The 26,981-nt window shown below is 47.6% G+C and overlaps 6 protein-coding genes across 6 annotated transcripts; 3 read left to right on the forward strand and 3 right to left on the reverse strand.

Moving 5' to 3' along the window:
- Positions 1-7,012: 7,012 nt before the first annotated feature.
- On the reverse strand, positions 7,013-7,951 carry N7459_008843 (uncharacterized protein; the record flags this gene model as incomplete). Its single annotated transcript, XM_056948011.1, has 2 exons — positions 7,013-7,661; positions 7,728-7,951. The coding sequence occupies 2 exons, from the start codon at positions 7,949-7,951 to the stop codon at positions 7,013-7,015; spliced, it is 873 nt and encodes a 290-aa protein (XP_056795236.1).
- Positions 7,952-10,561: 2,610 nt separating this feature from the next.
- N7459_008844 (uncharacterized protein) lies at positions 10,562-15,014 on the reverse strand (the record flags this gene model as incomplete). Its single annotated transcript, XM_056948012.1, has 4 exons — positions 10,562-12,835; positions 13,577-13,975; positions 14,192-14,814; positions 14,873-15,014. 4 exons carry the CDS (start codon positions 15,012-15,014, stop codon positions 10,562-10,564), a joined length of 3,438 nt encoding a protein of 1,145 aa, XP_056795237.1.
- A 1,774-nt stretch (positions 15,015-16,788) lies between these two features.
- Positions 16,789-17,475, forward strand: N7459_008845 (uncharacterized protein; the record flags this gene model as incomplete). Its single annotated transcript, XM_056948013.1, has 1 exon — positions 16,789-17,475. The coding sequence occupies one exon, from the start codon at positions 16,789-16,791 to the stop codon at positions 17,473-17,475; it is 687 nt and encodes a 228-aa protein (XP_056795238.1).
- Positions 17,476-18,237: 762 nt separating this feature from the next.
- N7459_008846 (uncharacterized protein) lies at positions 18,238-20,870 on the reverse strand (the record flags this gene model as incomplete). The annotated part of the gene is made up of 2 exons (XM_056948014.1): positions 18,238-20,721; positions 20,868-20,870. 2 exons carry the CDS (start codon positions 20,868-20,870, stop codon positions 18,238-18,240), a joined length of 2,487 nt encoding a protein of 828 aa, XP_056795239.1.
- Positions 20,871-21,827: 957 nt separating this feature from the next.
- Positions 21,828-22,276, forward strand: N7459_008847 (uncharacterized protein; the record flags this gene model as incomplete). Its single annotated transcript, XM_056948015.1, has 3 exons — positions 21,828-21,874; positions 21,932-22,021; positions 22,105-22,276. The coding sequence occupies 3 exons, from the start codon at positions 21,828-21,830 to the stop codon at positions 22,274-22,276; spliced, it is 309 nt and encodes a 102-aa protein (XP_056795240.1).
- Positions 22,277-23,227: 951 nt separating this feature from the next.
- Positions 23,228-26,800, forward strand: N7459_008848 (uncharacterized protein; the record flags this gene model as incomplete). The annotated part of the gene is made up of 9 exons (XM_056948016.1): positions 23,228-23,351; positions 23,425-23,440; positions 23,490-23,512; positions 23,570-23,702; positions 23,742-23,841; positions 23,901-25,347; positions 25,402-25,501; positions 25,556-26,341; positions 26,401-26,800. 9 exons carry the CDS (start codon positions 23,228-23,230, stop codon positions 26,798-26,800), a joined length of 3,129 nt encoding a protein of 1,042 aa, XP_056795241.1.
- Positions 26,801-26,981: the final 181 nt, after the last annotated feature.

Here is a 26,981-nt window from a genome sequence, read left to right on the forward strand (position 1 = left end):
GATAATAATAAACATTGAGAGAATCCTATAGAGGCTGTATTTTGTCCTAGAAAGGGTTCTATAGCTAGAAAGACCCCAAACGAAAAGTATTGCTTGGCATATTGTATGAAAGAAAAGGCAGCTAAGTAAGGTAAAAATAGAGAAACTAGGGTTAGGACTATAGGCAGGAGGCAGTATATAGGGCACAGTGGGAAGGGCAAAGAGAAGATTTTAGGAGGGTTGCGTTACAGTTTACTATTTAAGTGGAATTATAGTCTCCTTTATAGACTATAAGGCGTAATCCACTTTTTTTCTATAGTGCAGAAGACGCTAACCAGCTCCTATAACTCAAGCCACTGTATCCACAAGTTGCAAGATCACGCGTTTTGTACCTAGGAGGCTTTATAGAATATATAATAATTCCTATCTATCTCGCTGATAGCCTCTGACTAATGATTTATGCCTACAGTCATTGAGAGCTCTCTATCCCTATTCGCGAGACTGTATAATTATATCGTCTTGCTGTCACCTAACCAGGAATTCAGCTCAGGATACAGCATTGACCTAGATTAGGCAAGTATATGGTATTTTCGCGATTAGCTCGCATCACCACTGTATACTGTTAGGTATTTATCAATTAGGCACAGATAGACTGGAGAGGCCGACGATAACGACAACTGCGAGGTCAAGGCGTTTAGAAACAACTGAGAGATCTGCGACGCCAAAGGCTATACAATATAACCTCGATAGGGCGTTAGATAGGGCGATAAAGCGGAGCATCGAGTATCAAGGAAGGCAACTAAGGCGACTTCGCAATAAGGGAAGTAAGTGGGAAATCAATAACCTTTGAGATACCCTCAACAGTAGAAGACGATTGAGATAGTTCAGGATCTATGGTAGCTTCTTTGGGGGGAAAGATCGTACCGATATGCAACACAGTGCAGTGGAGGGTTGGATTGGTGTAGTATTTCTGCTCCTGGTTAACCAGACGACATTACAGCCAACGCGGGCCAGCACAAGCATAAGGGCCTGGATGGAGCGGTCATCTCCAGCGAATAAAAGGGGCAGTGTATTAGGCTGAAAGCCAATGCGCAACCGGCCAGTGGGCCCGAGAAAGAAAGGGGGGGAAGGGGGAAAGAGAAGAGAAAGTGCGTCGATGAAGAGGAGAGGGCGATGCATGTTTTATAGATGGGATGGCAGATTCGCAGGGCGGTAAGCCGAACCGGAGGGAAAGGAGACGGGCGCCATGCCAAAACAGGAAGGGGGAATGCGGAACGCGGCAGGCGGTCGGAGGCGGCGGAGCAGCGGTGCAATGGGCGCCGTTTCTGGCGCCCCGCTCACCGTGTCAACTAATACTTAGTACTTAGCACTAAACTATAGATTTATAAAGTTTTTTACTGCTCTAGAGTTAAATATAACTTAAATAGGAATACTATTTCCTTTAGGGATTATTATTAAGGCTTTAGCTTTTATATACCTTCCTTATATAGTAGCTATTAATTATTGCTTTTTTAGTATAATTTTTATATATACTATAGTAGCTTTAGATTAATTCTATTATAATCTATCTTACTAATTATATAAATTATATATAATTTATTATAGTATCTAATTATAGCTCTTAGATTATACTTTAGGTGTCTTATATATCTAATATATATATAGTCTTCTTATATATATAGATATATTCCTTCTATATCTTTAATATATAATACTGACTTATTACTATTAGATTTATTATAGAGTATCCCTTATAGGTCTTCTATATATAGCACACTATCTAAGTTACTTTTCTAGCTAAACTGCTTTTAAGTTCCTAAATATTTATTTCTAAAGGATTTTTAAGGTATTAAAAGCACTTTATTAGTTCTTTAAGATAGTAGAGTTTCTTAGATCTCTAGGGTTTTTAGTACTTTTATAGGTATTTTTAGGATATCTATTCCTTATCTTTTAGATTTTTCTCTTAATAGCTCTTAGGAATTAGTTATCTAATAATTATTTTAGATCTCTTTCTGATCTATTTCTATTTCCTAGCTTATCTATAGAAACTATTCTTATTTATTATACTTTTTAAGCTATAAATTAACTAAGGTTCTAAAGCTTATTCTTTTCTAAACTTTTACTTTTTATTTATACCTAAAGTCTAGCTATAATGAGTCTTTATACTTTAGCTATATTGTTTACTTCTTTTTAGTATTATAATCTTTATTGCTTTTAGATATAGATTATCTATTATCTAGTATTTTATTAGTGGCCTATAACTTTTATAGTTTAGCCTCTTTATTAAGTAGTTTATAAAGTTATTTAAAGATATTAATACACTCTTTGATTTTTTTATAGGTTAGTTCTATTTTTTATTGCTTAGTTAACTACCCTAAATTAATAATATTAATACCTTTATATACTAAGGTTCTTAATTAATCTATATCTTTTATTTATTCTTAATATATTTCTTTAATTTAGTTAATATCTATATTAATCTTATTTAAGCTCTTTTTAATCTCCTAAATATTTCTATTTACTATTATAGTAGTTTTTTATTATAAACTTTTATAGTTTTATAGTTTATTTATTTAATTGCTTTAGATTATATCTAGTAGTTATTCTATATTATTTAGCACTATTTATTTAATTTTAGGTTTTAGTGCCTCTTTTAGGGGTTTCTCACTTATCTAGGTTTATTTATTTATTAATTTATTCTTTATATAATATCTTCTCTCTTAGATCTTATTTAGTGTTTATTTAGCCTTTCTAGCTTTCTCTGTTTTATTCCTAGAGCTTTTATAGATTTAGTCTAGTGCTTTTTATATCTCTATAGTATATCCTTCTAATATCTAGTATATTAGTTTTAGGCCCTATCTTAGGTTTTATTTAGTATTAAGTCCTTAATTTAGTTTATTTTATATTATATAAAATATTTTTACTTTTATAGTTCTAGTTATATTATATATTTTTTTTTCCTAGATAATATATATTTATTATAGTTTCTAGCTATTTACTTTATTTTTGTATTCTTTTATTATATAGTCTAGCTTTCTATATTTAAAATAAAGTTTTTTTTCTTTATACTATTTCTATTTTTTAGTAAAGAGTTTTACTATTATTCTATTTTAAAGGGTATTAGTAGTTATTATTATAGTAGTTATATAATAGCCTATTATAATTATAGTCTTAGTGGTATAACTCTTAGTGTTACTAATTAACCTTAAGAGTAAGGCTACTAATATTGGTGTATATAATATAATATAGTCTATTACTAAAGAGGTAAAGTAAAATAAAGTAGATATAGTTAAGTGATCGAAGTTATTATACTAAGCAAGGTTATTATACTAAATAAAATAGTCGTTATAGTGGTATCTTTTTTAGTGCTAGTTAATATAAGCTAAAAGTAAGTAACTAGTAACTTAAGCTTAGGTATAGGAATATTATTTAATTTAATAGTAATTATAGGCTAGTCTAGGATCAGTGATTCTAAGGGAGAAATATATATATTTAGACTAGATCCTATTATATCTTTTAGTCTTCTCACTTTATAGCTAAAATAAGCCTTTTTAGGGACTTATTAAGACTACTAATAAAAAGGCTACTGCTGCTATAGAACTAGCAGTGCTAGAAAAAAAGTAATTTTAGTGTGATAACTATCTTTTCTTACTTATTTAAATAATAGTATTACCTATAATGCTTAGTAGGAGGGTAGAGGTAGAGGAGGTTAAGATAGATATAATACTGATAGTGGAGAGATAGAAAGTTATAGTATCTATAGAGATTTTAGTGGAAGCACTACTACTTAATATTGCGTTTATCTGTATAGGTGTAGCAGAAGAATTCCTACTTAGTCTAGTAAAGGTTATTATTTTTAACTATGCTTAAAGACGCCTTACTAAGGCCAGTACTAGTGGGAGCATTACTTGGGCTAGTAGTAGAAGCTCTGATTGGTATAATATCTGTCTTGGTAGCTATCGACCTTTAATTTGTCCTAGTAAATGCTGTGCTTCTTACTGTGCCTATCCACCCTTGTAATATCACCCTGGCTCAGGCCACTAGTTTGAGGAGATCGGCCCAGGCAATAAAGACTAATTATGGAATTGCGGGTTGATCTATAGCCGATGTATATGGGAAACCAAGATCATCGCTCCGTGGATCGGTGCCGAGATCGTCCCATACTTGGTCTTGTTCACTGACAAGCAAGAATCAATTCGTGTCTAGAGGCCAAATTTCGGGAAACGGACCACCATCTAATATTGCTCTTTTTCATTGTAAAAAGTACTATCCTGTAGGGCTTAGCCAGCTCTATAAAAATACACTTTCTATTTGTGAGTAGTATATAGTTGTTACGGACCTAGCGTCGGCAACACGCTAAGGCATGAAGATGGAGAAGTGATAACCAATCAACTTGGAAGTCACGTGGGGAAACGTTCAGGCTGAGGACTGACGGGCAACGAATCACGTGACTCGACCTATCGGGTGATAGGACGATATATCAGACGATAGGATTGGATCCTATCGAGCGATAAGATCCAGTCTCATCGGGCGATGCGACGGACTGGATATATAAGGACACTCGTTCACCAGTATATATTTAGTTCTTCGCGTTCAATCTCCTTAAGTCACTTAGGACTATCTTATCATTGTTACTTAGGACACCTAGGTTGGAATATGATTTGTTCTTGTTCAACTTTATATTGCTTGATACTCTGAACTATAATCTAACGACCCTGGGAGCTTATTTAGAGATAGTGATCTCTAAGTGACTAACTTAGTCGGCGCCCATAATTAATATACCTTTTAGGATAAACACCTCAAGGACTCTAGACCTATATAAGGCTGGAGTGATAGTAGTGATAAGAGATAGGTAGGCTTAAAGGGACTATAGCTACTAAAAGAAATATTATCTTTAAGGCAGCAAGGCTAATATAGTAGTAAATAATTAGCTAATATATAATATATTAAACACTAAATTCAGAATTTAAGTAAAATCGATAAAACAATTAATACTCTATTACTAACTATAATCTAATAATAGTAAGAAGTAATAGTATTAGTAATATAGAAAGAGGATAGACTAGATATATATTATTACTACCTCTTACTAATACTAAATTAATAAAGATAGTTTCTTAGCTATAGGATTAACTAATATATAAATAGCTATTAGCAGTGAAACTATCTAAACTAGACTTCTTCTATAAAGATTAAATAAAGTTATAATTATTTTTTATATAAATAAATATATAATTATATATTATTAATTATATAGAAGAAACAGATAAAGTGATATATATATCTATATATCTCTAAGGATAGGCCTTTAAATAGTTTAAGCCTTATATTTAAGAATTTAATAAGAAGCCTATAGAAGACTAAAATAATATAATAAAAGAAATATTTATAGTATACTAAATTTTTAGAAGGAAGCTTAAATAGACTTTTAGAGATATTAATACTTAGTAAATAGCTAAAAAAAGATTTAAATAAATTTAATAAACTAGCTTAGTAAATATATATACTACTAAATTTTAACAGATTATATTATATCTAGACTATAATAATAATATATATATCTAGTTATTTAAATAAAATCTTAAAAAAGAAATTAAAGATAAATTAATATAAATTAATTAACTTACTAAATTATTAAAAATAATTAAAATAGCAGTTAAGTTTGATAACTAACTATATAAATAGAAGCTTTAATAAAGTATATTTAAAGAGGATCTCCACTTAGACCTTGATTATAGATATATATATAGATATAAGCACTACCTCTACTAGTGTATCCAGTATTAGCACTGCCACTATATTAACTATAACTGCTATATTAATAGATAAACTAACCTATAACAATAAAGATAGCTTAGTATTCTTACTCTTCTAAAGCTCAGTAGCTATAAAAGGTAGTATATATAATTAGTGCAATAATCTTATAATATAAATAGAATACAGTATAAATAATATTAATAGTAAGTAAATAAATATACCAAAAAAACAGTGGGCCTTCTCTTATCACAAACAATATAAATATTATCCTCTAAGGCTGCTAGAGTATAACACTAATCACTTATAACGAATATATAGACTGGTAGGGGCAGATTATAGGCTATAACTTAAGCAGCTAATATATATAAGTCTGCTTACTCCAGTCTAGATATATAATATTTTATATATTAATCTAGTGGAATAACAAAGTAAAGTAGTGAATATATTAGTTGCTGCAGGGACTAAGAGTGGTTTTTTACAGTTTATATATATAATAAGATTGTTACAGATATACTCTAATAAAGCCTAGTATATAATATAATAGGCTCTAAAACCACAAAGTACTACTAGAATAATACTAGTAATAATCAGTGCTTACCCCCGCCAGCCATTTCTCACCATTTTCAAGGGCATTTTAGGGATATTAGGAGGCACGGAGCTCTTGATCAGGAGGGCCATCGGGTTAGAGCAGAAAGACTTAGCGCCAGCAAAACAAGTCCACCTGGTAGGCCTAAATACCTCATGGGTTGCAACCTCTGACATGGACTATCCCGGGTGAGAGATGGCGTGGTAGATCCACGGGGCCAAAACCGATGCTGCGGTCAATTACGGACGTGATGATGCTGGGCCTAATCTCTCGCAAGGACTTGCAGGAAGCGCACGGACTGAGTACTACAGTGTGCCTGACTCCGAGTGTCCTTCCAAAAATAGCAGCTTACTGGTAGCCACATCCCCAATGCCATCGGATCTGGTGGTCTCGCAACCTACGGCGTGAGGAATCTGGGATATACTACGCGTATAGCCCCGGAAGACGCTACAGCAGGTGCGCCGAGTAATAGGGCCCTATTCAAATCAGGGCTTCTTCTCCTGACACAGAACGTGTGTTCTGGTGGAATGGAAACTGTACAAGGCAGGCTAGGGGATACGGTTGTGAAATGCAAATGGAAGAGGGGGAGAGAATGACTCGGCATTGGCATTGGGTATCACTGGAAGCCAAACAAACTAGATAGTAGATAACGGTAGATCCATCAGCACCAAGAGGGAGCAAAGGTGGAAATTATATGACACAGATCGGGGATAGATGGTCAGTCGAGAAACCGTCCTCTAAAACCTCGTCTTCTGAGGACCGGAAGAATATGTCTGAGTAGGCAGAACTGGAGCAGTCGGAAGCAGGTGCATGTGTGCCTGTCACGATAATGGTCACCGAGCGCTGGACAATGCGAACGCCATTCCAGTGAGAGAGATCCCCTCGTTGACGCAATGCGTCAAGATCAGAAACGAGATAAGAATGTAATTCGCGCAGGGAGGTTTTCGCATCCAGCACCAGAAGAAAACTGCGAGCAACGCTGCCGTCGATCGTGTCGTCTACCGCATCGGCGTTCAAGGCAGCCTGCGGATCGAGTGCGGCATCCCGAGGCTTCAGTCTCCCGAGCAGCGAGTCGAGACGCACTCGCAAGTCATTTTCCTCTGATGGACCGTCGTGAACCGGGCCCGTCTGCAGCTCGGTGCCGTGCAGCCACAGGTCTATTCGGAAGCCTCCACACCCGGCAGCAACGGATTGCGCGAGGGCACTGGGTCGAGGATCTGAGTTGGGAAATGTGCACTTGACCTGCCAGTCGCGCGGGCTTGCTCGGGATAGTAATGCTGGGTGAGACACGCCCCAGCTGGCACGGGAAGGAAGCAATTGCAAGCACTGGTATGCGACACTATAGCAAATAATCGTCAGAACACTGCGTCGACGACGTAGCAGATCCATGATCCGGAGTACTCACAAGCACGCCAGCAACAGACATCCCGTGCGAAATAACCTTTCCTTCTGGCGTTTCTGTAAAGAGCTACACCATTCAACGAGGAAAGGGCCTAAACCTGGAATACACTCGGTGGGATACGAGCGGAGCGGATGATCGTCCAGCAACCAGAACTCGTATTCGTAACGGACCGAGTCGGGCTGGAGATCCAACTCGGACTTGGAGAGTGCCATCTCCGGGTCGCCCATTGAGACGACAAAAGATCCACGAGGTGGCGTGGCCAGTGGTTACAGGTGTAATTGCGGGCGAAGCTCCCTCGAGGAATTCAGGATCACCGTCCACTGGGCAGGAAGGGCGGAGAGGAAGGAAAGCCTGGGGGTGTACATGACATAGATATACCTATATCAGTGATACACCATACGAGGGAGGAGAGCACGGGTCGTATCGCGCAATTGCGGACTCGTGATGGTGAGAAGCACGCCATTTTGATTGGCAATTGAGTCCGTCCGGGATGATCGCCCCCATCATCCTGCGCCCGGTGCTCTCGGCTGCCTCGAGCCCTGACGACCTTCTCTCTGCGCTTTCCTCTCTCCCACGTTCTACTCCTCGATCTGTTCTCGCATTCCTTCGGCCAGATCATTCCCGCCCATGTGCCCATTCTCCGGAATGTCCGGAGACAGGACCTTCTGGGGGCTCGCCAGGACCGGTGGAGCGCGCACACAATCCACCATCGAAGTGACGTTAGGCGCGCCAAGCCCAAGCCAAGTTCTGCATTGCCGGTACTTCAAGGTCCACTCGCAGCCATGGCGATGACTGACTCCTGGCATGCGAGGGCACAGGGAGGTCTATCCACGCCAACGCACGAACACCCGCGCTCATTGGCTCGGTGTTATCCAGAGCTGAGCAGTAGGCAGCGATGGTGCACTGGACAATTGGATCTGGGGGGCCTGGCGATTGCCGATGTCGCCATCGCTGCATGATCATTCAACATCAAGTAGTCATGATCGGACTGGACGCCCAGAGCACGCGTCCATGCACGTATGGATCTATCTCTGCAATGTACGGTCGGAGTTCGATGTTTCACCAAAATATTTGCGGAGCGAAGCGAAGCATACTACAACATCTCTGGAAAAGTGCTAGATACGTCTAATTTTCGCGCTATAAAGGCTCCCTCCCCCTGATTGGCCGGATACAGGACGGTGTAATCAGCTTCTCTGCCTGTCACAGTCACATGATACTGTTTGCTACGCGTCTAATTGGCTATTTACGGGTATTTTCCCACAGCTATAGGACTAGGGATTGGCTGTTTACAGTCCTTGGCCCACACCTATCACATATATAATTGGTCCACAGACAGGTCTTCCCACTTATGTATGTAGTCTTTTTACCCCCTTTTGGATGGAGTTTGGTATGTACTATTAGCTGCAACCCCCAATAATAGTAGCGGAACTCATTCAGACCACCAAGGCACTAACGGAAACAGCCTCTGTTTGGCTCTTACTAATAGAAAAACGGCACCTAATTGGTAACTATAGGCGGTGCATTCAGCTTTTCTACCTATCACAGGCGGGCCTACTATGTACCTAGGTAGCTTAACAGCTCAGCGGTCAGCCCCCTACAACGTGTCTCACTGGCTTACGGGCCCCCACAGCGGGCCACCACCTTACCCTTTCTGACCTAGCTACATATACCTAGAACTAGGATAAACAGAATAGCCAGCACTAGCCAGCATAGAGCATCACTCGCCAGCGAGCAGCACTGGCTAGCATTATCTAGTATCTTTAGGTAAATTTAAATCACTTAATCATTTAAAACCGCAGATTAAGCGCTTCGCTCCGCATAAATGCTACGGTGCATCCCCCCTACGGCTGGGGGTCCGGGGGGCGCCGTTAGCCCCCTGGAGAATTCTATGAGTGGAGTTCGTCAAGTGAAAGTCATCAACAACTGCCGAATTCCACTCCTGCCGTTCCTCGCCGACTCGCATTCGGTCTTTTGATCTCCCAGATATTCTCGGCTATCGGAAACATTTGATATGCCACGGTATCCATGGATAATCTAATGATTGGCCCCTCAAGTTACAATCTCACTTAGTCGCGTTTTCATTCACGACCTAACTGACTACAGAGTAGCAGAAAACACCAAGAAGCTTGAGGATATATTCATCCAAGATATATATCAAAACAAAGGAACTAGAAACATCGAGTCCCGGGTCTCTTAGAATAGGCTTTGGGGTGTCTTCTTACCTTTCAAGTAGCTAGATATATCGTTCTATGTAGCTAGGGGTGTTATTCTTCACAAAACTACGATAACATATACTCTACCCCCCGACGCTAGGTATTTATTCTCTCAATTCTCTCAATTCTCTCAATTCTCTCAATTCTCTCAATTCTCTCAATTCTCTCAATTCTCTCAATTCTCTCAATTCTCTCAATTCTCTCAATTCTCTCAATTCTCTCAATTCTGTCCACTTCTAGCTTATCGAAGCTGTTTGTCTATATAGATACTTCTACTCTAGCGGTTTCATTCATACGCTAATACATTATAACGGGACTCTAATTGCATATTACCATCGGGGAACTCGAACCCACTTATATGAGAAAGGGTTGTAAGGAAGCTCTATCTCGATGGTGCTGTATATGTACAAGCACCTATAAGCATAACCTTAGTATTTGGATCGGAAATACGCTATAATAGGCCTTTAGCTAGTTAGAGTATAGATAGACATGGTCCGACTTGATGTCAACTACCGATACAAGAAATATATACTCGATTGCTTATAATTCGTCCTAGACCCCAGTATGTCTAAATTTGCCCTGTATTTCGTGAGTCGTAAATTGTACATCTCTCGTCGCCAAAACTCAAGGCCCAGGTGTTTGAGCCCTTTCTCCCAGTCCCATTAGTCCGCCAGCCAGCCCATTCATTCGGCGATCCAGTAGATCCTCCTCGCTTCCAAGTGAAGTAATACTTCGCCCCCGAGGACGAAGTGCAGTAAGGCTCTCTGGTGCACTATTGACCTCATACGGCAGGGAAAGGTCTTGCTGATATCCTGTCAGCTCCAGGTGTTTAAGCTGCGCAAGGAATTCACTTGTAGAGCCTGACTGGGAATGATCAAGAGTTGTATATCCAGTTAGCTGCGAAGAGCCGAGAGACCGAGACTTTCGACGACGTAGTGGCTGATCAGACAGGTGGTCATTGTCAGATGAGGCGGTCGCCCTCGTCATGCCCATTTCCAGTGGCCGCTCTTCATCCCCAGAGGACTCCCCCGTGAGAGTGCGGCGGTGGCGGGGATGGCTCTGGTGGTAGTCTTTGCCATTGGATGCTCCTCTGACGGCTCGAGATCTCCAATGCTGAGAGACATTGCTCTCGGAGGTGTTAGAGAGTTGAAGCAGATTGAGATCTGACTCTCGAAGCGCGTCTGAGTCGAATAAATTCTCTATCCACTGCGCGCTGCGGTTGATGTATTTCCACGCCTCTGGGAAAAACCCGGCCATTTGCAAGAAGCCGTGTGATACTCCAGGAATCAAAGAGACTTCCACATGGTCCTTCTCATTGAACTGGTATTGGGACCTTTCTAGGCCCAGATCTTGCCGTTCACTGAAGTGATGAAACTTGGCTTGCCGTAGACGGCCTGCGAAGATGACTGTATCATCAACCAAGGGATCTCGCTCACCCGTCAAGATGTATGTCTTAGGAAACCCCGCAAGCAACGCATCTGGAGCGAGGACCGGCGACAGATAGAAATCTGTATTGAAGTCGGGGCGATGGTGGGGCCCGATGTAGAGAATGATCATGGCTCTCATCATCTCTGGGGTGAGGATTCGGTCGTGGACGTAGGAGATCATGGATGACACAGCAATTCGTGTCTGGAGTGGCTGGGGCTGACTGTCGTTCTGACCCGCGATGTCCCCATTCAAGTCTTCGATTTTGCGCAACTTGTCTCGAAGTGCCTTGGAAGCCTCGGACGCTACATTTCTGGGTTGGTCGCTGCCGGTCGGTTGCTTGGGAGCTAATGTGGGCAGATCGTCTACCGACGGGCCTGGTGAGGTAAAGGGCGTGAGTTTGCGATACTGGTCTTCCTTCCGCTGCAGGACACTCTTATTGGTCTGGCGAGAACCCTTGTCTTGGATCAACGACATTTGTTCTTCCGTCATCCAACTTTCGACCCTCACGTTGAGTGCCGGATATGCCAGCACCAACCCATCTGGCCGTGGAAGACCATCTTCATTCCTCCAGCCCTGCGCCATGGCTGACTGAAGCACCATCAGTGTCATGCCGACTGCAAGATTTCCCCCTGCACTTTCTCCGGTGACAATGATCCGTGGACGGGTCCGCCCGCTCAGTCCCAGACATCGGCCATTGGTGGCGATTATTGTGTGGTAGACATCATAGCACTCGTGCAGCGCGTACGGGTAGGCAAATTCGGGTGCCTTTTTGTAATCAATGCTGAGAACGGGGACCTTCAATCGGGCCGTCCAGGACAGAAGCTTGTCTTCGGAATTCCGGGGGCCCATGGCCACGAACCCACCCCCTGGTACATCGAGAACGAGAGATGTCTGCTCTCGCAAGGCACTCAACGGGCCGTCAAAATACAGCCATGCACTCACTGGTTCTTGATGAACGGAGTGCATCGGACGTGGAATGCGGATCGCCCTTGGCGCGTACCGGGTCAACCGCGGGCGGACCAAGCTGGCCAGCGCCCACAGGTAGGGAGTCGTCGCTTTATTCCACGAGACACGGAGATGCTCCAGGGTCAAGGTGGCGCGCACCCGTCGCACCTTTTCGTCAGCCTGTTCCGCGGCGATGAGGTAGTATGCCGTAAAGACCAGCGAGGCCAGATCTCGAAGCCATTTGGGTTTGATCGTCATGGCGGTCCAGAAACCCGCATCCAGCCCCGTTGTGATCCATGTCGCACGGAAGAATGATCGTGAGTAGAGATTCGCCAGCGGCTCTGGGCATTCCAGGCCGACGATCTTGGCAAAGTTGCGACAGACATAGAGCCAGAGGAAGATCACCACGGTGGTCTGCCAGGTAGTCAGTTTGCCCGAGACTCGGGCAGAGAGGGTTCGGATGAGCGGAGGCCCATGCTTATTGGCTCTGTTGACATGGTCAACCAGGCGTAGGTTAGCCGGTTTCTCTTCATCTCTCGATCACAGGACTGTACATACCGCAGGAGATATAATGACCAGAAGGAAACCACCGCAAACACTTGGATCTTGCGGAAACGGGTCGAAGGTCTCCCCAAGACGTGGTCTATGGACGTAGTTAGCTCGGTTCTTATCATCCCGTATTCTTCGTTCTATCATCGTCGAGCACATACCTATCATGGCCGTGACTCCTGCCCACGCCCGCCACCACGCAGTAGTCTCTGGGATCCCAGCAAGATAAAAAAAAGGCAGCAAGTGATGGGACAGATAGGAATCACCAAGAGTCAACGAGCAAAGACAAGAAGAGACACATTACCGACACTCATCATGAATACTTCTGGGATCTCGATTCACATGTGAAAGCCCCCACTTCGCATGTGATGCGAGTGACGCCATCAGCTGACGGCGTCCCTTCGGGTCACGATGAATCGTCGTCGCAGTGATCTCTTGATGGTGAGCATTCAGAGCTAGCTTGATTCGGGGCTTTCCATCCTCAGTCTGTTACGGGGAGGTGGCGATTTTAGAAGGGCACTCCGCCTCCGGGGAACAATGACCCTCAACATCCACTGCAGCAGCAGGAAGAAGAACAAGAATATATTGAACTCACGAAAAGCAATGCAAGTCTAGGTATATAGCTAAAAAGCATGTCATGAGGCGCTACAGTTGACAATACTGCATGCCATGCGCCGTTTGGAAACGACACAAGAAGACTTCCAAACCCATACTGACCAAGCCCGCGATGCAGATTCCGGCCGAGTCGCTGACGGTCGTGGCGCCCAGCGAAAACTCGCGCTCTGCCTTGGGGACGCGATCGCTGATTTCGGCAAAGGTGTTCACGTAGACCAGACCACCTAGCAATCCTTCCCAAAAGATGATCACAAAGACTATATAGATGCTGGGAATGAAGTTATACATGGACTGGAGGGTCAAGAGCACGAGGTTCACCACCTGCAGGATGGATGGGACATAGAGATGGTGGACGCGGAAGAATGGCGTGGAGGAGCGGGAGAGGAAGACTCCGACCTGGTAGATGGCATTATACGTCGGATAGAAGGAGCGCAAGTCCTCGAACGGGGTCTGATCTATAGGAAAGACAAGCGTCGGGGCGACCCCCTGGTTGATCACGTACTCCGCGATATAGACCATGAGAAGCGGTACCATACTAAAGATTGGTCAGTACTCAAGCCACAGGCAAGAGACAAGAGATAAGAGCGACAAAGCGTATGAGAGGACTGACAAAGGAAAGAAGAGCTTTCCAAGCCTCTGCAGGCTCATTCGTAGATGATCCCTCCAGGCAGACTGATCATGGACATGGAGTGACTTTTGAGTGGCCCCCGAATGGACCGAGACGCCTAATAATCCTTCAGCTTCATCGGTGTCTTCTTCGTCCATCTCTTCGATCGGCGCGCCCCGTTCAACGGCATACGCGTCATCCCCTACGGGATCCGAGGACTGCAATGGGTCTCTCGGGAGAATCACAAAGAAACCCATGGCCATGACCAATGGCAAACAGGCCGAAGCGAAAAGGGTTCCTTGGACGGAGATGCCCATAGCAGAGGTCGCTACGGCATACGCGCCGGCACCTACCAGGCCCGCAGCGCCTGTCCCGCTCCCCCATGCCGCCAAACTGAACGGGCCGTAGAAGTGTGTGAGGCCGACGAAGCTCAACTCACCCCCACCTGCGGAGAGACTGGCAAGAACGATGCCGGCAATCTTCGATGTCATCGTTCCGCCATCTGCATAGCTCGGGCTCATCGCCACGATCAGCATGCCGAAGAAGGATAGCAATACGAAGACAACCACTCGGATGGAATACGGGACCAGGTGGATGAAATACGGAGCGACCAGCTTGGTCGTGAAAGCCGGGATGATGTCTGCGAGGAGAACGACGCCTGTGGGCACATCGGGACCGACGAGATCGAGGGCTGCGGATAGGATGATCACGTAGAGGACGTTGTTGACCAGGCCTGCACGGAAGCGTCGACATTAGTGACTACACGCCCGACGGAGCATCTTCGCACGCACCAAAGAGCCAGAAGGAGATGCAAACCCGCGGGTCTGCATCCCTGAAAATTCCCTTGAGACGGTCATACATGCGTGTCCAGGGTGATGACGAAGCCGAATAGGCCAGGGATATCGGGGTCTCCTCGTGGGACGCCGGCGGCATGGTGAAGGCAGCAGTCGCGTGAAGCTTGAAGAGAGAACCGCTCCAGATGCTGGGGGAGTGCTGGAGGAAGTACAGTACCAAAGCTAGGGCGAGGGGGCCATTGGCCAGAGGTGCTTATCGCGAGGGAGATGCGAAGCGGCAGCCGAGCGCGCGTTGGTTCCGCTTGCAGCGTGCGATCGTCGGGAGACACGCGGGCGACACATCACTGTCTCCATCTACTCGGGGAGATCCCTTGCCATAAATTACTTTCCCACTTTATTGCTCTGGATTTGCTGTCAGCTACAATTTTGATCCTGTGCAGCATAGCTTTACTACGCCCTTATCAGTGCCCTGCGTCATTCGATTCCAAGGTAGTCTCTAGCCAGATTGGCGCATCCACATCGGCGTCTCCAGCGCTGTTCTTGATTCACTTGTGGGCGTAGTAAATTGATTCGAACTAAACACCCTGGTAGTGAGCCCGGAGAATGCTAAAAAGGCCCTCCTGTTGGGAGTCTTTTAACTACCTGTTGTGACTGTTACGCCTGTCCTCGAAGAACGTTTCATGATTCGCCTATCAATCGTGCAACTCACCAGCTGCTATGGGCAGGGTTGTTTTCACTTCCAGAAAAGATAAAATATCATCAATCTCATCCTGGGACCTTGTACCAATGCCCGAAGCCTTGGTACACTTTCCATGTCACATCCATCCCCAGGCCGTTCGATAGCAGATGAGCCATTTCCTCACCCAGTTGAACCGATATCTTCGGGTCTGCAGATCCATGGCCAAGAAATACGGGAGTTGGACATCGCGATGACTCTACTTCGATGGACTTCAGATCCAAAATGTCGCGAATATGATTCAATGCTTGGGTCGGCCAAGGGACATGGTCTGCGCCATTAGTAAGGAGGCAGTTCTAGCCATTCAGTGCTATCACTAGTGATAACTTGCTTTTGACTCGCTCTTGCAATGAGTGTGTTGATTGTACCTGATCAGTTGGGCTGACTTGGTTTGCTGGGCGCAGAACTGTTAGGCTTGGAGCCTATGGAGCATTCTTGCCGCTTGCACCAAAAGGTTTGTCTGAAATAAATCCTACCATTTTGCCAATTCCTTGAGACTGATAAATATAGGTATAGGAGAGACTGTAGTACTGGAACCTGATGTTATGAATGGTTTGGAAGATACTAAAGGGAATCCCTTGTTGACAATATGTAACTTTTGTTCGGGTGTGAATAGAGCCATATCATGCACAAGCATATTATATGCCCAGGATATGGTGTGAGAAATGGCAATATGCAGCTGTGAATCTGAAGATCCCTGGAGTAACACGTCCGCTTGAGCCTGGGCCCAGCCTTCGGCTATGTCCTTAGCCTTGAATAAGAGCATTCGGCGAAAGTTGACAAGACTGACTCATGGTTTATGTAGGAAAGTTATCGAGACCCGGTACTCCATTGTGCAGGCTGAGAGAGGAATGGATCATGGTTGGTGGAAAATGCCACACTTCACACTGTTCCACTATCCATACTGAAGACATCAAGATTCAGTCCAAGAGTTCACTTTGCCATCATTTGTGCTATTCATCGCACTTTCCCTGCGCAAAAACAAGCCATCGCTTTCTCTCTTTTTTTTCCCAGCTTCTCCCTCCACCCAACGCATCTCCTTCTTTCTTTTTTCTTCCACCAAGGCTTTTCACATCATCGCCCGATCAACATCCGTCTCTCTCATCCTCGAATCTTCGAGTTAACCCTGTTGATTCTTCAAAACATCCTCAAACTTCCTCCAGTCATCAAAACCACCATGTCTGATCGCAAGACCCCCGATGAACCGGCCAAGGCTGACGCCGTTGCGACCAAGCTCAAGGGTAAGTCTCCTAAACATCTCTCTTCATCCAGCTACGCCATTCTATTATTATGGCTCGCCTCCTTGAGACACACCGTGTGCACACAAATTCTGAAACCCATGACAGGAATGAATCTCGGTGGACCGCAGGGACAGTCCACGCCACCCACTGGTCCTGTCTCTTCAGCTGGCACAGCTGCTCTCGAACTGATTACCAAGATTCAGACTGCTGCAAACCCTGAGTTCAAGTACGTGGAAAGAACCCATCGTGAGGTGGGCAACTTGAAGCGTGCGCTACCCGGCGAAATCAAGGCCATCCTGGAGTCGCCCTCTGCCAAAGATGCAGCAGCTCAGAATCTTGAGTCAGTCAATTTCATGATTCATTCAATGGCCACAGTGGTACACGGTGTCAACCGAACCAGAGAGAAACTACCCAGGGTCAAGGAGGTGTTGGCTGGGACCAAGAACATTGCCATCGATGCTCCGGGTCCCTTCAGGGCTACCAACGCCGGCCTTGATACTCTCCTGAACAGGCTGAATGCGCTGAGAGCGGATCTTTCTGCAGTGATGGACATGTTGCTCTTGGCCAAGGAGGCTTTGACCAAGCTCATCAATCCCAACTCGGGTGGTGGCCGTACAGCTTAAGCATCCGGTTACATGGGCTGATGGAGGTTTTACACTTCCCGGAGAAGCCCTTAGGCAGTTGAAATTCGAATTCATTCGCGTCGCCTTTCTTAGTTCTCCACAGTGTTGCTGGTTTGTGCACAAATGCCGAGTCGACCGACCACCCTTTCCGCAGGACACGATACTATTGCTGGTGTTGGGTTTCTCAAAGCAGAGGCATCATGCTCTAACCTATGCTTTCTATCGTTTCTAAGAATCGAGGAGCTTCTGATTTAAATTATTGTATCTTCCAAGGTTCCCTTTCCGATAATCACGTCATAAGTCGATAGTTTCTACTCACCCATGCCGCAGATCGTCGACCTCTAAATTCTATGGCATGCTGTCCCGCATGGATTTACATCGAGTATCGGGACGCGGGTAATGGCAACGAACTATCCGTCCAGCAACTCTAGTATTCATCTCTTGATATCTAGGCACTATGCGCCATTGCTAGGTATGTTGCGAATAAGAGAAATTTGAATGTACTTTCGTTGCTATCCATCCCGCAACTGCGCCGTAGTGACTGTGTGCAGCCCTGTCGGCCAATCTAGGTGATTCAATAACATGGCCATTAGGCTATTCCACTCGGCTGTATGTGGGCTCTCTAGACTATATGGCCTAGACGGGCCGCTTCTCGCCGAGTCTGTTCGAAAGGCCTAGCAAGGAGACATGATATCATATTCGTTCAGAGACAGAATTGCTAATCAGACACAGACAATCATAGTATACATGGTCCAATGACTCTCAGCCTTTCACATCATCCGCACTATCAGTGTTGAGGTCACTGGCGCTACCGCGTCGGAGAGAGAGGATGTTTTTGTTGGCAGCCAACTCGTCCGCAGTGCGTTCAGCAGCCCGCCACCGGGTGACGGCTTGTTCAACATCCTCGAACATCTCGCGGGAGTCCTGGATGATGCCGCCTTCATCGCCGTCACTATCGCCAGACTGTGTGCTTTCGCGCGAGCCCCGATCGCTAATCATGGGAAACGCAGGGCCAAATCCACGTTCGGGAACTGGATTGAACATGATGGCGTTGGCAAACATGCGAATCAGTTCCTTCTCCAGTTGCGCGGAATTCACAATACCTCGAGGAGGCAAGAGGTCTTCGCTCTTTGGTAGCACGAGAACATTGTTCTTAGATGGAGTCCCTGGGGCGGGAGAGTCGCCGTCGCCCGCCGGCGTGCTCACAGCTTCCGTTGCCGCCGCGATGGCTTTGCTGCCTTGATGGACGGCGGACTTGATGGTTTTCAGGTCTTGGGGGCGATATATGAGTTCGTGGTAGCCCGGGGCGTCACGCTCACCTAATGGCTTAGCGAAGATGGAAGCCAGTTTGTGGGTAGTCACATCGTTCATGATCGGCGCTGCGGTGCGATGAAACCCCCGAGTGCACACGACATATCGAGACGTGTCCAGCCTGGGGGCCTCTGGGAGGGCGGGTTCTTGCTCCACTGACTCACTTACACCTCGCTTGCGTTTGTGCTGTGGTTTTGAGGGTTGTTCGTCCGTAGTACCTTTCCGGCGTCCAGTAGCCCGCAAGTCACGTTCCGCACCTTCGGGAGTTACTTCACGCGAGGCTACCGACCGCCCACGGCTTTGAGAAGAGGCTGAGCTGATCGCGCGATTCCTGCGCGTTGCAGCGGCAGATTTCTCGGTCTTGATTGTTGGTGCAGCCTGTCCACGTCTGGTCTTCCTCTCCCGCGGCGGGGATACATCCATGGCATCGGGGGATGGTGCCCTTTCGCTTATTGGACTGACATCTTCTGGACGTGGGCGTACTGGAGAGGTAGGCGAGTGAGGAATGCTGAGGCGCGGCGTTCGCTTCCATGGTGTTGACGAACTCGGCGTGTCAATGGAGAGCCGGGGGCGCGAGGCGCGTGACTCTGAAAACGGTGGGATGACAACACTTGGAGTTTGCGAGATACGAGGATGGCCGATGGGCGCTGGTGTCTGTGCTGCTGATATCGGTACAGGGCTGCTTGTAACAGCGGATGAAATTGGCGGTTTCGATTGTGAAAGTTGAGCAGAGGTTGGCAAAGATTGTTTAGCAGAGACCGAGCCGAGTTGTGGGGTGGCAGAGTAAGGAGAATGGGGAGACGGATTGAGCTGCCATTGCTGGAAGCTCGATTGAGCGGGAGTGGGTTGAGGAGTTGCCGAAGGAAGAGCAGGGGCGCCGGTCTTCCCTGCAGCCACAGACGAAGTCGGAGGCATATTGGGACGCGGCGCAACCTGCGACGGGTGAGCCACTGGTGTGCTTCGGGCGGGTGTTGTCGGGACATGTTGGGCGTGAGCTGGAAGGGATGGTTGAATGGGAACTTGTGGCACACCCTGGCCATTCGCATTCTGCGGGTGCGAGGATTGTGCGATTGTCGGCTGGGTATCATACACTAGCATTTGGGCCTGCCCGGTGGTTGGAGCAGGTGGGTGTGGCATTATCTTTGCCGGGTGCTCGATTTCTGACTGCTTTACTTGAGAAACCGGCTTCTCCACAGGCACAGCCGTCTGCTCAGAACGATCTTGTTGCGGGAGCTCTCGCTTGACCTCAACATCCATCGGCACCGAAGGCTCTGGTTTTGCTGTGGGTGCCGTAGCCTGGCCATCTCCCCTCTTGATCCGCTCAATCTCATTCTTGATCTCCGCGTACCGCTTTTCATCCTCCCTGATCTCCTTGGTGACGAGCTCGCGGTAGCGCGCATAGAGATGAGACACTAAATGGGGGATGACGATGCCATGTGTGACACCATCAGACATTCCCTCCGGCCGTGGACTGGAGATTTTACGCTTTTTGGGATTACTGGGACCTGGATTTTCGGCCGGTCGACCACTTGAGCCGAGATCCACCGGGTCGCCATTAAACCCATCGCGCAGCAGTGTCGCGTAAAGATCCTCTAGGGCCTCTGGGCTCAAGCGATCTGCGTTGAAAGCGACATTGTCGCGCACCAACGGGTTGTTGCGCAGGAGGTTCGAAAGGGACGCGAAGCTCCCCGGGCGCACGTCGGAGGTGGCCAGTGACTGGAAGAAGAGCAGCGATTCAAACGGAGTATACGCTGACAGAGGAGGCATGCCCCATTGCCCGCCCGGTCGGCTGCTGGGCAGGAGAACTTGAGGAATGAGGGCCACGGTGGTGGAGAGAGGCAGAAAGGCGTCGGAGGGGACGTGGAGCGCGAGGTCGCGAAGATTTCGGTCAGCAGGGAGGCTCGTAGGGTTAAACGATCGGACCAGAAGGGTCAGCTTCGGCACACGGTCACCAATGAGGGCGACAAGAATGGCGACGGCAGAGAATCGGACACGCAGGTTAAGTTGGATGAGTGGTTGTCACACAGCGCCCTTGGAGACCTTTGGACCTTGACAGGTTGCATTTCGTACTGGAAAATTACCATGAGTCACGTGCCCGGTTGCTGCGGGAGCCACATTCAGCTGTTTGTATAGTTAACTAACTAGTTTCTAGTCGATGACGAAGTATATGTATATACGATCTTCTACTCCTAAAGTCGATCGTCGATCTCTCTCTCACGGAGAGTGATTACCACGGCCGCGATGCGCTCAACCTTTATGCTCCGTGTGAGTTAGACTTTCTCTCTCTCTGCTCGATTCTCTGTGACGAACCCCCTTTTTCTCCGCTCTGTCGCTCCAAGTGGAGAGCTTCAACCCCTGAAATGCGAACCCCCCTCCCCCCTAACGACCCAGCGTCAAGTCGATAGACCCGTAGATTACCGCGATCGTCCCCTTCGAGGGCCAATCTCACGCCCTATGGCGTTAGCCGTCCGTAATACGCTGACGCCCGGTGTATATTCTTTGACTCCACGATTACGGCGACTAGTACGGAGGACCAAGTAACTAACACTAATGTATAGTAGTGGGCTTCGATCGTCTCTCCTCAACTCCAACTTCTTTTTTTCCCTCCTCCCCTCCCCCCTCTGTCTTCGCCCCGTCGCCCTAAACGCATCTCGATCCGTGCTTTGCATCGCCTCCTTGCGGTAGGCCACTGACTCTCCTTCGTACCCCCCTCCCGTTCGCTAGGTCCCTACGGCCTTGGTCCTTAACGGGGGCCCGCGCCGAAGTATATGCCCAGGACTTGTCAAAGCTGACCGTCGCGACAGTGCGCATAATCGGGGCCGATCGTAGAGTCCTCGTTCTACCTTTCTTCTATATACTCTTGATTCTTGGCTGGTCCTTGTCTCTTGACTCTCTTTCGTCCCTGATCCTAAGGTATCTTAATTGTGGCCGTTGCCCCGCCCGTCGCATATCACCTTTTCGCCGGGCAGCTCCGAGCACACCTCCCCTCCAGTCGACCCGCGTCGCAAATATCCTCAGCCTGATACGAACCACTTTTCAAGATGTCGGACGCGGAGCAGGAATGGAAGCCCAAGGCCCGGCCCCAGTCGTGCGTTTCCCAGCACCCCAGCTTCTCTGGATGGTGGCGTTGACCGAGACATGGCAGAACCATGGCGCAGGCCTTCTCGACGGCGTTGGACAGCGCCTTTATGCTCGACAGCGACGTCAACCATCTCTCCCAATCGATTGATCAAAAGTAGGTGTTTTGCGCTCTCCCCGCGATTCCCAATCTTCGATCCCGTTCGGTTCGGTGGGGCTGACCAATGTGCCACTTGACAGGAAGCAGCAGATGATGATCCAGAGCCGCGAGCTTGAGGCTCTTCAGCAGAGAATCCGTGAGACCGAAGACCGTCTCAAACGGCAGTCTGTGAGCTTTAGCAATGCCGCCACGCCGTCGCAAAATCGCCGGGGAGGCGACAACCAGACTGCCGGTAAGGATGAATCGTCCTAGATATCATCCCCGTGTCATGATTGTTGTTCTCTATTTCTTTTTTGCTGTGGATTCTGCTGCCGGAAGTTTGGGATCGACGGGAAGGCTGATTCGCAGAGGCAGCTCCCTCAGGATCAACCGGTCCCGACCAGCAGCAGTCCGAGCCGAAGGGAAGTCAGTCGTGAAAGTCCTGTTACGATGGTGACGGCGGGAGGATATGGTGCTTTTTACGTCGTTCCTGGTTTTTTTTTTTTCTTCTTTTTCCCTTCGTCCTCTGTCTCCTCCATTATCTTTATACCTCATACGCATGGACCAGGCCGGGCCACATGGATCCAGCCTCCGCGCGGCCTCGAGACCGATGCAAGTTCAGTTTCGGTTGTCGTGGGTGGCCCTTCCATTTCCCGGTCGGCGCGTTTCCGTTTATTCTTCCTGCTTGATTTGTGCTTGCTCTATTGGCCTCTTGTTCCCCATGGCTTTTTTTTTCTCCCCATTTGTATGTATGTGGGGCCCCGCGGGTCTGGAGCCCTTCGTTGCTGGCACTGCTACGGCGTAATTGATTTAGTTCCCTGATATCCCAGCTGCATTGGCAAACGATAGTCGAGAATGCAACGGGATGCAGCCAATCAGGGTGCTGCCCTCCAAGCCCCGATATCCACTGGTGCCGTCATTGTCCCTGCTTTGGCTGCATTTTCTGCCATTTAACTACCGTCGGGGGTGGAGCTGGGGACAGCTCCAGGCCTGCGGAGGAAACCGTGACTTGGCTGCCCCTCCTTCCTCCTTTCTCCTCCATCTATTCTTTCTGACTTTATTCTTCTTCTCTGGCGTCTCTCGCTTCCTTCGAAACTCCTGCAGAACGCAGATTGTTATCGCGTGATTGCTTTTAGTCCCCATTTCCCCAATCTCCGCGCCCGGGCTTCATCTCACTCGTGGTTCTATACCCGCCCTCCTCTCCTCCGCATTCCCGGTTCCACCATGGTACTGATCGACAAACACGAGTACCTCACCGAGGAGGAGAAGCGTCTCAAGGAGGATCGGGACCGCACTCGCTACTGGAAACGATGGGGGCCGTATGTGGCCGAGAGACAATGGGCAACCGGTTGGTTTTCCATCATAAGTGTGTCGGGCGTGCAGAGCCGGAAGCTAATGACCTCATCATTGATGCATTCCAGTGCGCGAGGACTATTCGTAAGTACCGCGCCCGGATCAATCCCGCTCTGTGCTAACGTCAGCGAAGTGAGGATGGAGATGCTTGGAGCTGTAAGTCGAGCAACCATCACCATTGATCGTCGTGGGAATAACTGACCGGTGTGGGAGACTTCTCGCACGACCATGCGCGGTCGCGAACCTTTCGTTGGGGCGAAGATGGCATCGCCGGTGTCTCCGATACTCATGGCCTGCAGAATATTGCGTTTACCTTTTGGAACGAGAAAGAGCAAGTTCACCAGGGGTGTCAACGACAACAACCATGCTGACTGGCAGAACGTAGTGATTTTCTAAAAGAGCGGCTTTTTGGCCTGTCGAATCCGCAGGGCAATCATGGAGAAAGCGTTAAGGAGGCCCATTTTCACGTTGATAATACTCCGACGGTATGTCGTCGACATGAAAAGGCCCACGGATTCCTGATCCTAACAGGTTCATGAGACAGCATTCCTATATGAAATTCCTCTACAAGTACCCCCAGAAGAAATTCCCCTATCAGGACTTGGTCGATGAGAATGCTCGACGGTCGCGGTTGGAGCCCGAATATCAAATCCTCGATTCCGGGGCGTTTGAGGAGAACCGGTACTGGGATATCTTCATCGAGACTGCCAAAGAAGGAAACGACGAGGAAGAGTTGATCTTCCGGGTCATCGCGTACAATCGCGGCCCGGAACCGGCTCCTTTACACATTATCCCCCATGTTTGGTTCAGAAACACCTGGTCCTGGGGCTATGAGAACGCAGGGGACAAGCCTTCCATCAAGCTGGAAGGTCAGCGCATTGCGAAGTCAGATCACTGCAAGCTAGGTGAGCGATACGCCTGTTTCGCCCCGTCGCCGCCCGTCGGGTCGAGTGACGAGGATATCCAGCCTAGGATGCTATTCACCGAGAACGAGAGCAATAACGAAAGGCTGTGGAGCACCAAAAATGACACCCCATATGTCAAGGATGCATTTCATCGCCATATCGTTGAGGAAGAGAAAGATGCAATCAACCCGGCTAATGAAGGTACCAAGTTCGCGGCATGGTACGCATTTGATGAGGGCGACGGGGTTCCCCCTGGTGAGTGCGCCGTTGTGCGTTTTCGATTCTCACGAAAGAAGGAAGAGTTCGTAGACGAAGAGGTGCTGGATGATGTGATCGAACAGCGCCGTGCTGAAGCCGACGACTTCTACCATCGCATCAGTCCGCTTCCCATGAGTGACGACCTCCGCAACATTCAGCGACAGGCTTTCTCCGGCATGATGTGGACCAAGCAGTACTATCACTTTGTGTGGGACCAATGGAGCAATGGAGACCCCGGCGAGATCCCTCCTCCGCCTGGACGAAAGGGTATACGCAACCAGCAGTGGCGCCATCTATACATCGATGATATTCTGTCGATGCCAGATTCGTGGGAGTATCCTTTCTTTGCCGCATGGGATACTGCCTTCCACTGCATTCCGCTGGCAATGATCGACCCTGACTTTGCGAAGAAACAGCTTGATCTGTTGACTCGAGAATGGTATATGCACCCGAACGGCCAGTTGCCTGCCTACGAGTGGAATTTTGGGGACGTCAATCCTCCCGTGCATGCGTGGGCCGTCTTCCGCACATTCAAGATAGAGCGCAAGATGTACGGTCGGCAAGATTTGGATTTCCTCGAGCGTGTCTTCCAAAAGCTGCTGCTTAACTTCACGTGGTGGGTCAACCGCAAAGACTCAGAAGGGAAGAACGTGTTCGAAGGAGGGTTCCTGGGTCTGGATAACATCGGCCTCTTCAACCGCTCTGAACCACTGCCTACGGGCGGTGTTCTCGAGCAGGCCGACAGCACTGGTTGGATGGCATTCTATTGTCTGTGCATGCTGAATATTGCCCTAGAGTTGGCCAAGCACCGGCGCACCTACGAAGACAGTGAGCTTGAAGAACAATCCAGATCTCTGTCGCATATACTGATTATAGTTGCAGTTGCGTCGAAGTTTTTCGAGCACTTTATTCTCATCAGTGACGCAATGACCTTCCGATCCGGCGAAGATAATATCAAATCCTTGTGGAATGAAGAGGACAAGTAAGCTCGCGAATATCATGGCTCTTTTCTCCTGTCCTTGCTAATCATTGGAAGCTTTTATTACGATGCTATTTCGTACGGCGGGCCGTGGACTCAGCAACTTCCGATTCGGTCGCTGGTTGGTCTTATCCCGCTATACGCCGTGCTGACTCTCGAACCGGAGATCATCAAAAAGTTTCCTTCGTTCAAACGACGGCTGGACTGGTTTGTGGAAAATAAGGCCGACGTGGCCGAACGCAACATTGCGAGCATAAAGCGTCGTGGCAAAGATGATCGACTTCTACTGTCGCTTGTGAGTAAGGATCGCCTAGAAAAGATTCTGAAACGCATGCTGGACGAGACCGAATTCCTATCCGAGCATGGTATTCGGTCCATGTCCAAATATCACCAAGAGCACCCGTATTCCATGGATGTCAATGGTCAGACATTTAAGGTGGGATATGTTCCTGGAGACTCCGACAGCGCTCTATTTGGTGGCAATAGCAACTGGCGCGGACCTATCTGGCTCTGTGTCAACTTCTTGCTGGTCGAGTCGATCCTTCGCTTCTACATGTTTTATGGGGACTCTTTCAAGATTGAATGTCCGACCGGGTCAGGCGATTACATGCATTTGGGCCATGTTGCCGAGGAGCTACAGCACCGCATGCAGCATCTCTTTGCCCGCAATGACGAAGGTCGCCGTGCAATCAATGGCAAGTCTGATCTCCTCGACTTTGATGAGCATTGGAAGGGCTACCTCTGGTTTCACGAATTTTTCGATGGCGATACTGGCCGTGGGCTCGGTACTTCGCATCAGTGTGGGTGGACGGGGTTGATTGCGAAGGTTATTCACGATACTGGGTAAGATTTTTGAATTTCTAACCCAGCCTCTGATCATCATGCTCACCGTAACGTGTTAGCATCAACTGTCGTCTTCCTCAGACCCCGCGCTCCCCGTTCGCCGCGGCCTCCCACTACTTTGATGACATTTTCTCGCGCTCGGGGCGGCCCCGAGGCTCTGGACGTCCCTCTGTTCGCCGATCTTCCACCACCCGTTCTATCGGCAATCGAAGTGACTTTAACTCTACGGTTGCAGGCGATTCCACCCCAGCTGCGTCCACTGTTTTAGATGATGATGAGCTCAGCGGCCCGAGTAGTCGACGCGGAAGTACTACAACTCCTCCTGCGAACGGTGCCCACGAAGAACATCTGAACAGCTATGTGGAGAGCCAGCTACAGCGGGTACGCAGCTCTGCCTCCATCGCGACGTATGAGGATGAGTTCGAGACGCAGGCGGAGAAGGAAAATGGACATTATTGATTTCTGTTTCATCACACGGTTCATAGAGTGTCCTCTGATCTGCATTTCAGGAACGCCTTTCTTGGTGGATTATGCGTAATGGCTTTTGGATGAAATGTGATGGTTTCCTTGGGTCCTTTATTTTATTTGTTTTACTGGTCCGTGATCTACACTAATAGATGTCCTTGGATATCATACCCAC

Source organism: Penicillium hispanicum, assembly GCF_028827665.1.
Source record: "Penicillium hispanicum strain IBT 35686 chromosome Unknown utg000008l_segment0_segment0, whole genome shotgun sequence".
Classification (NCBI taxonomy): domain Eukaryota; kingdom Fungi; phylum Ascomycota; class Eurotiomycetes; order Eurotiales; family Aspergillaceae; genus Penicillium; species Penicillium hispanicum.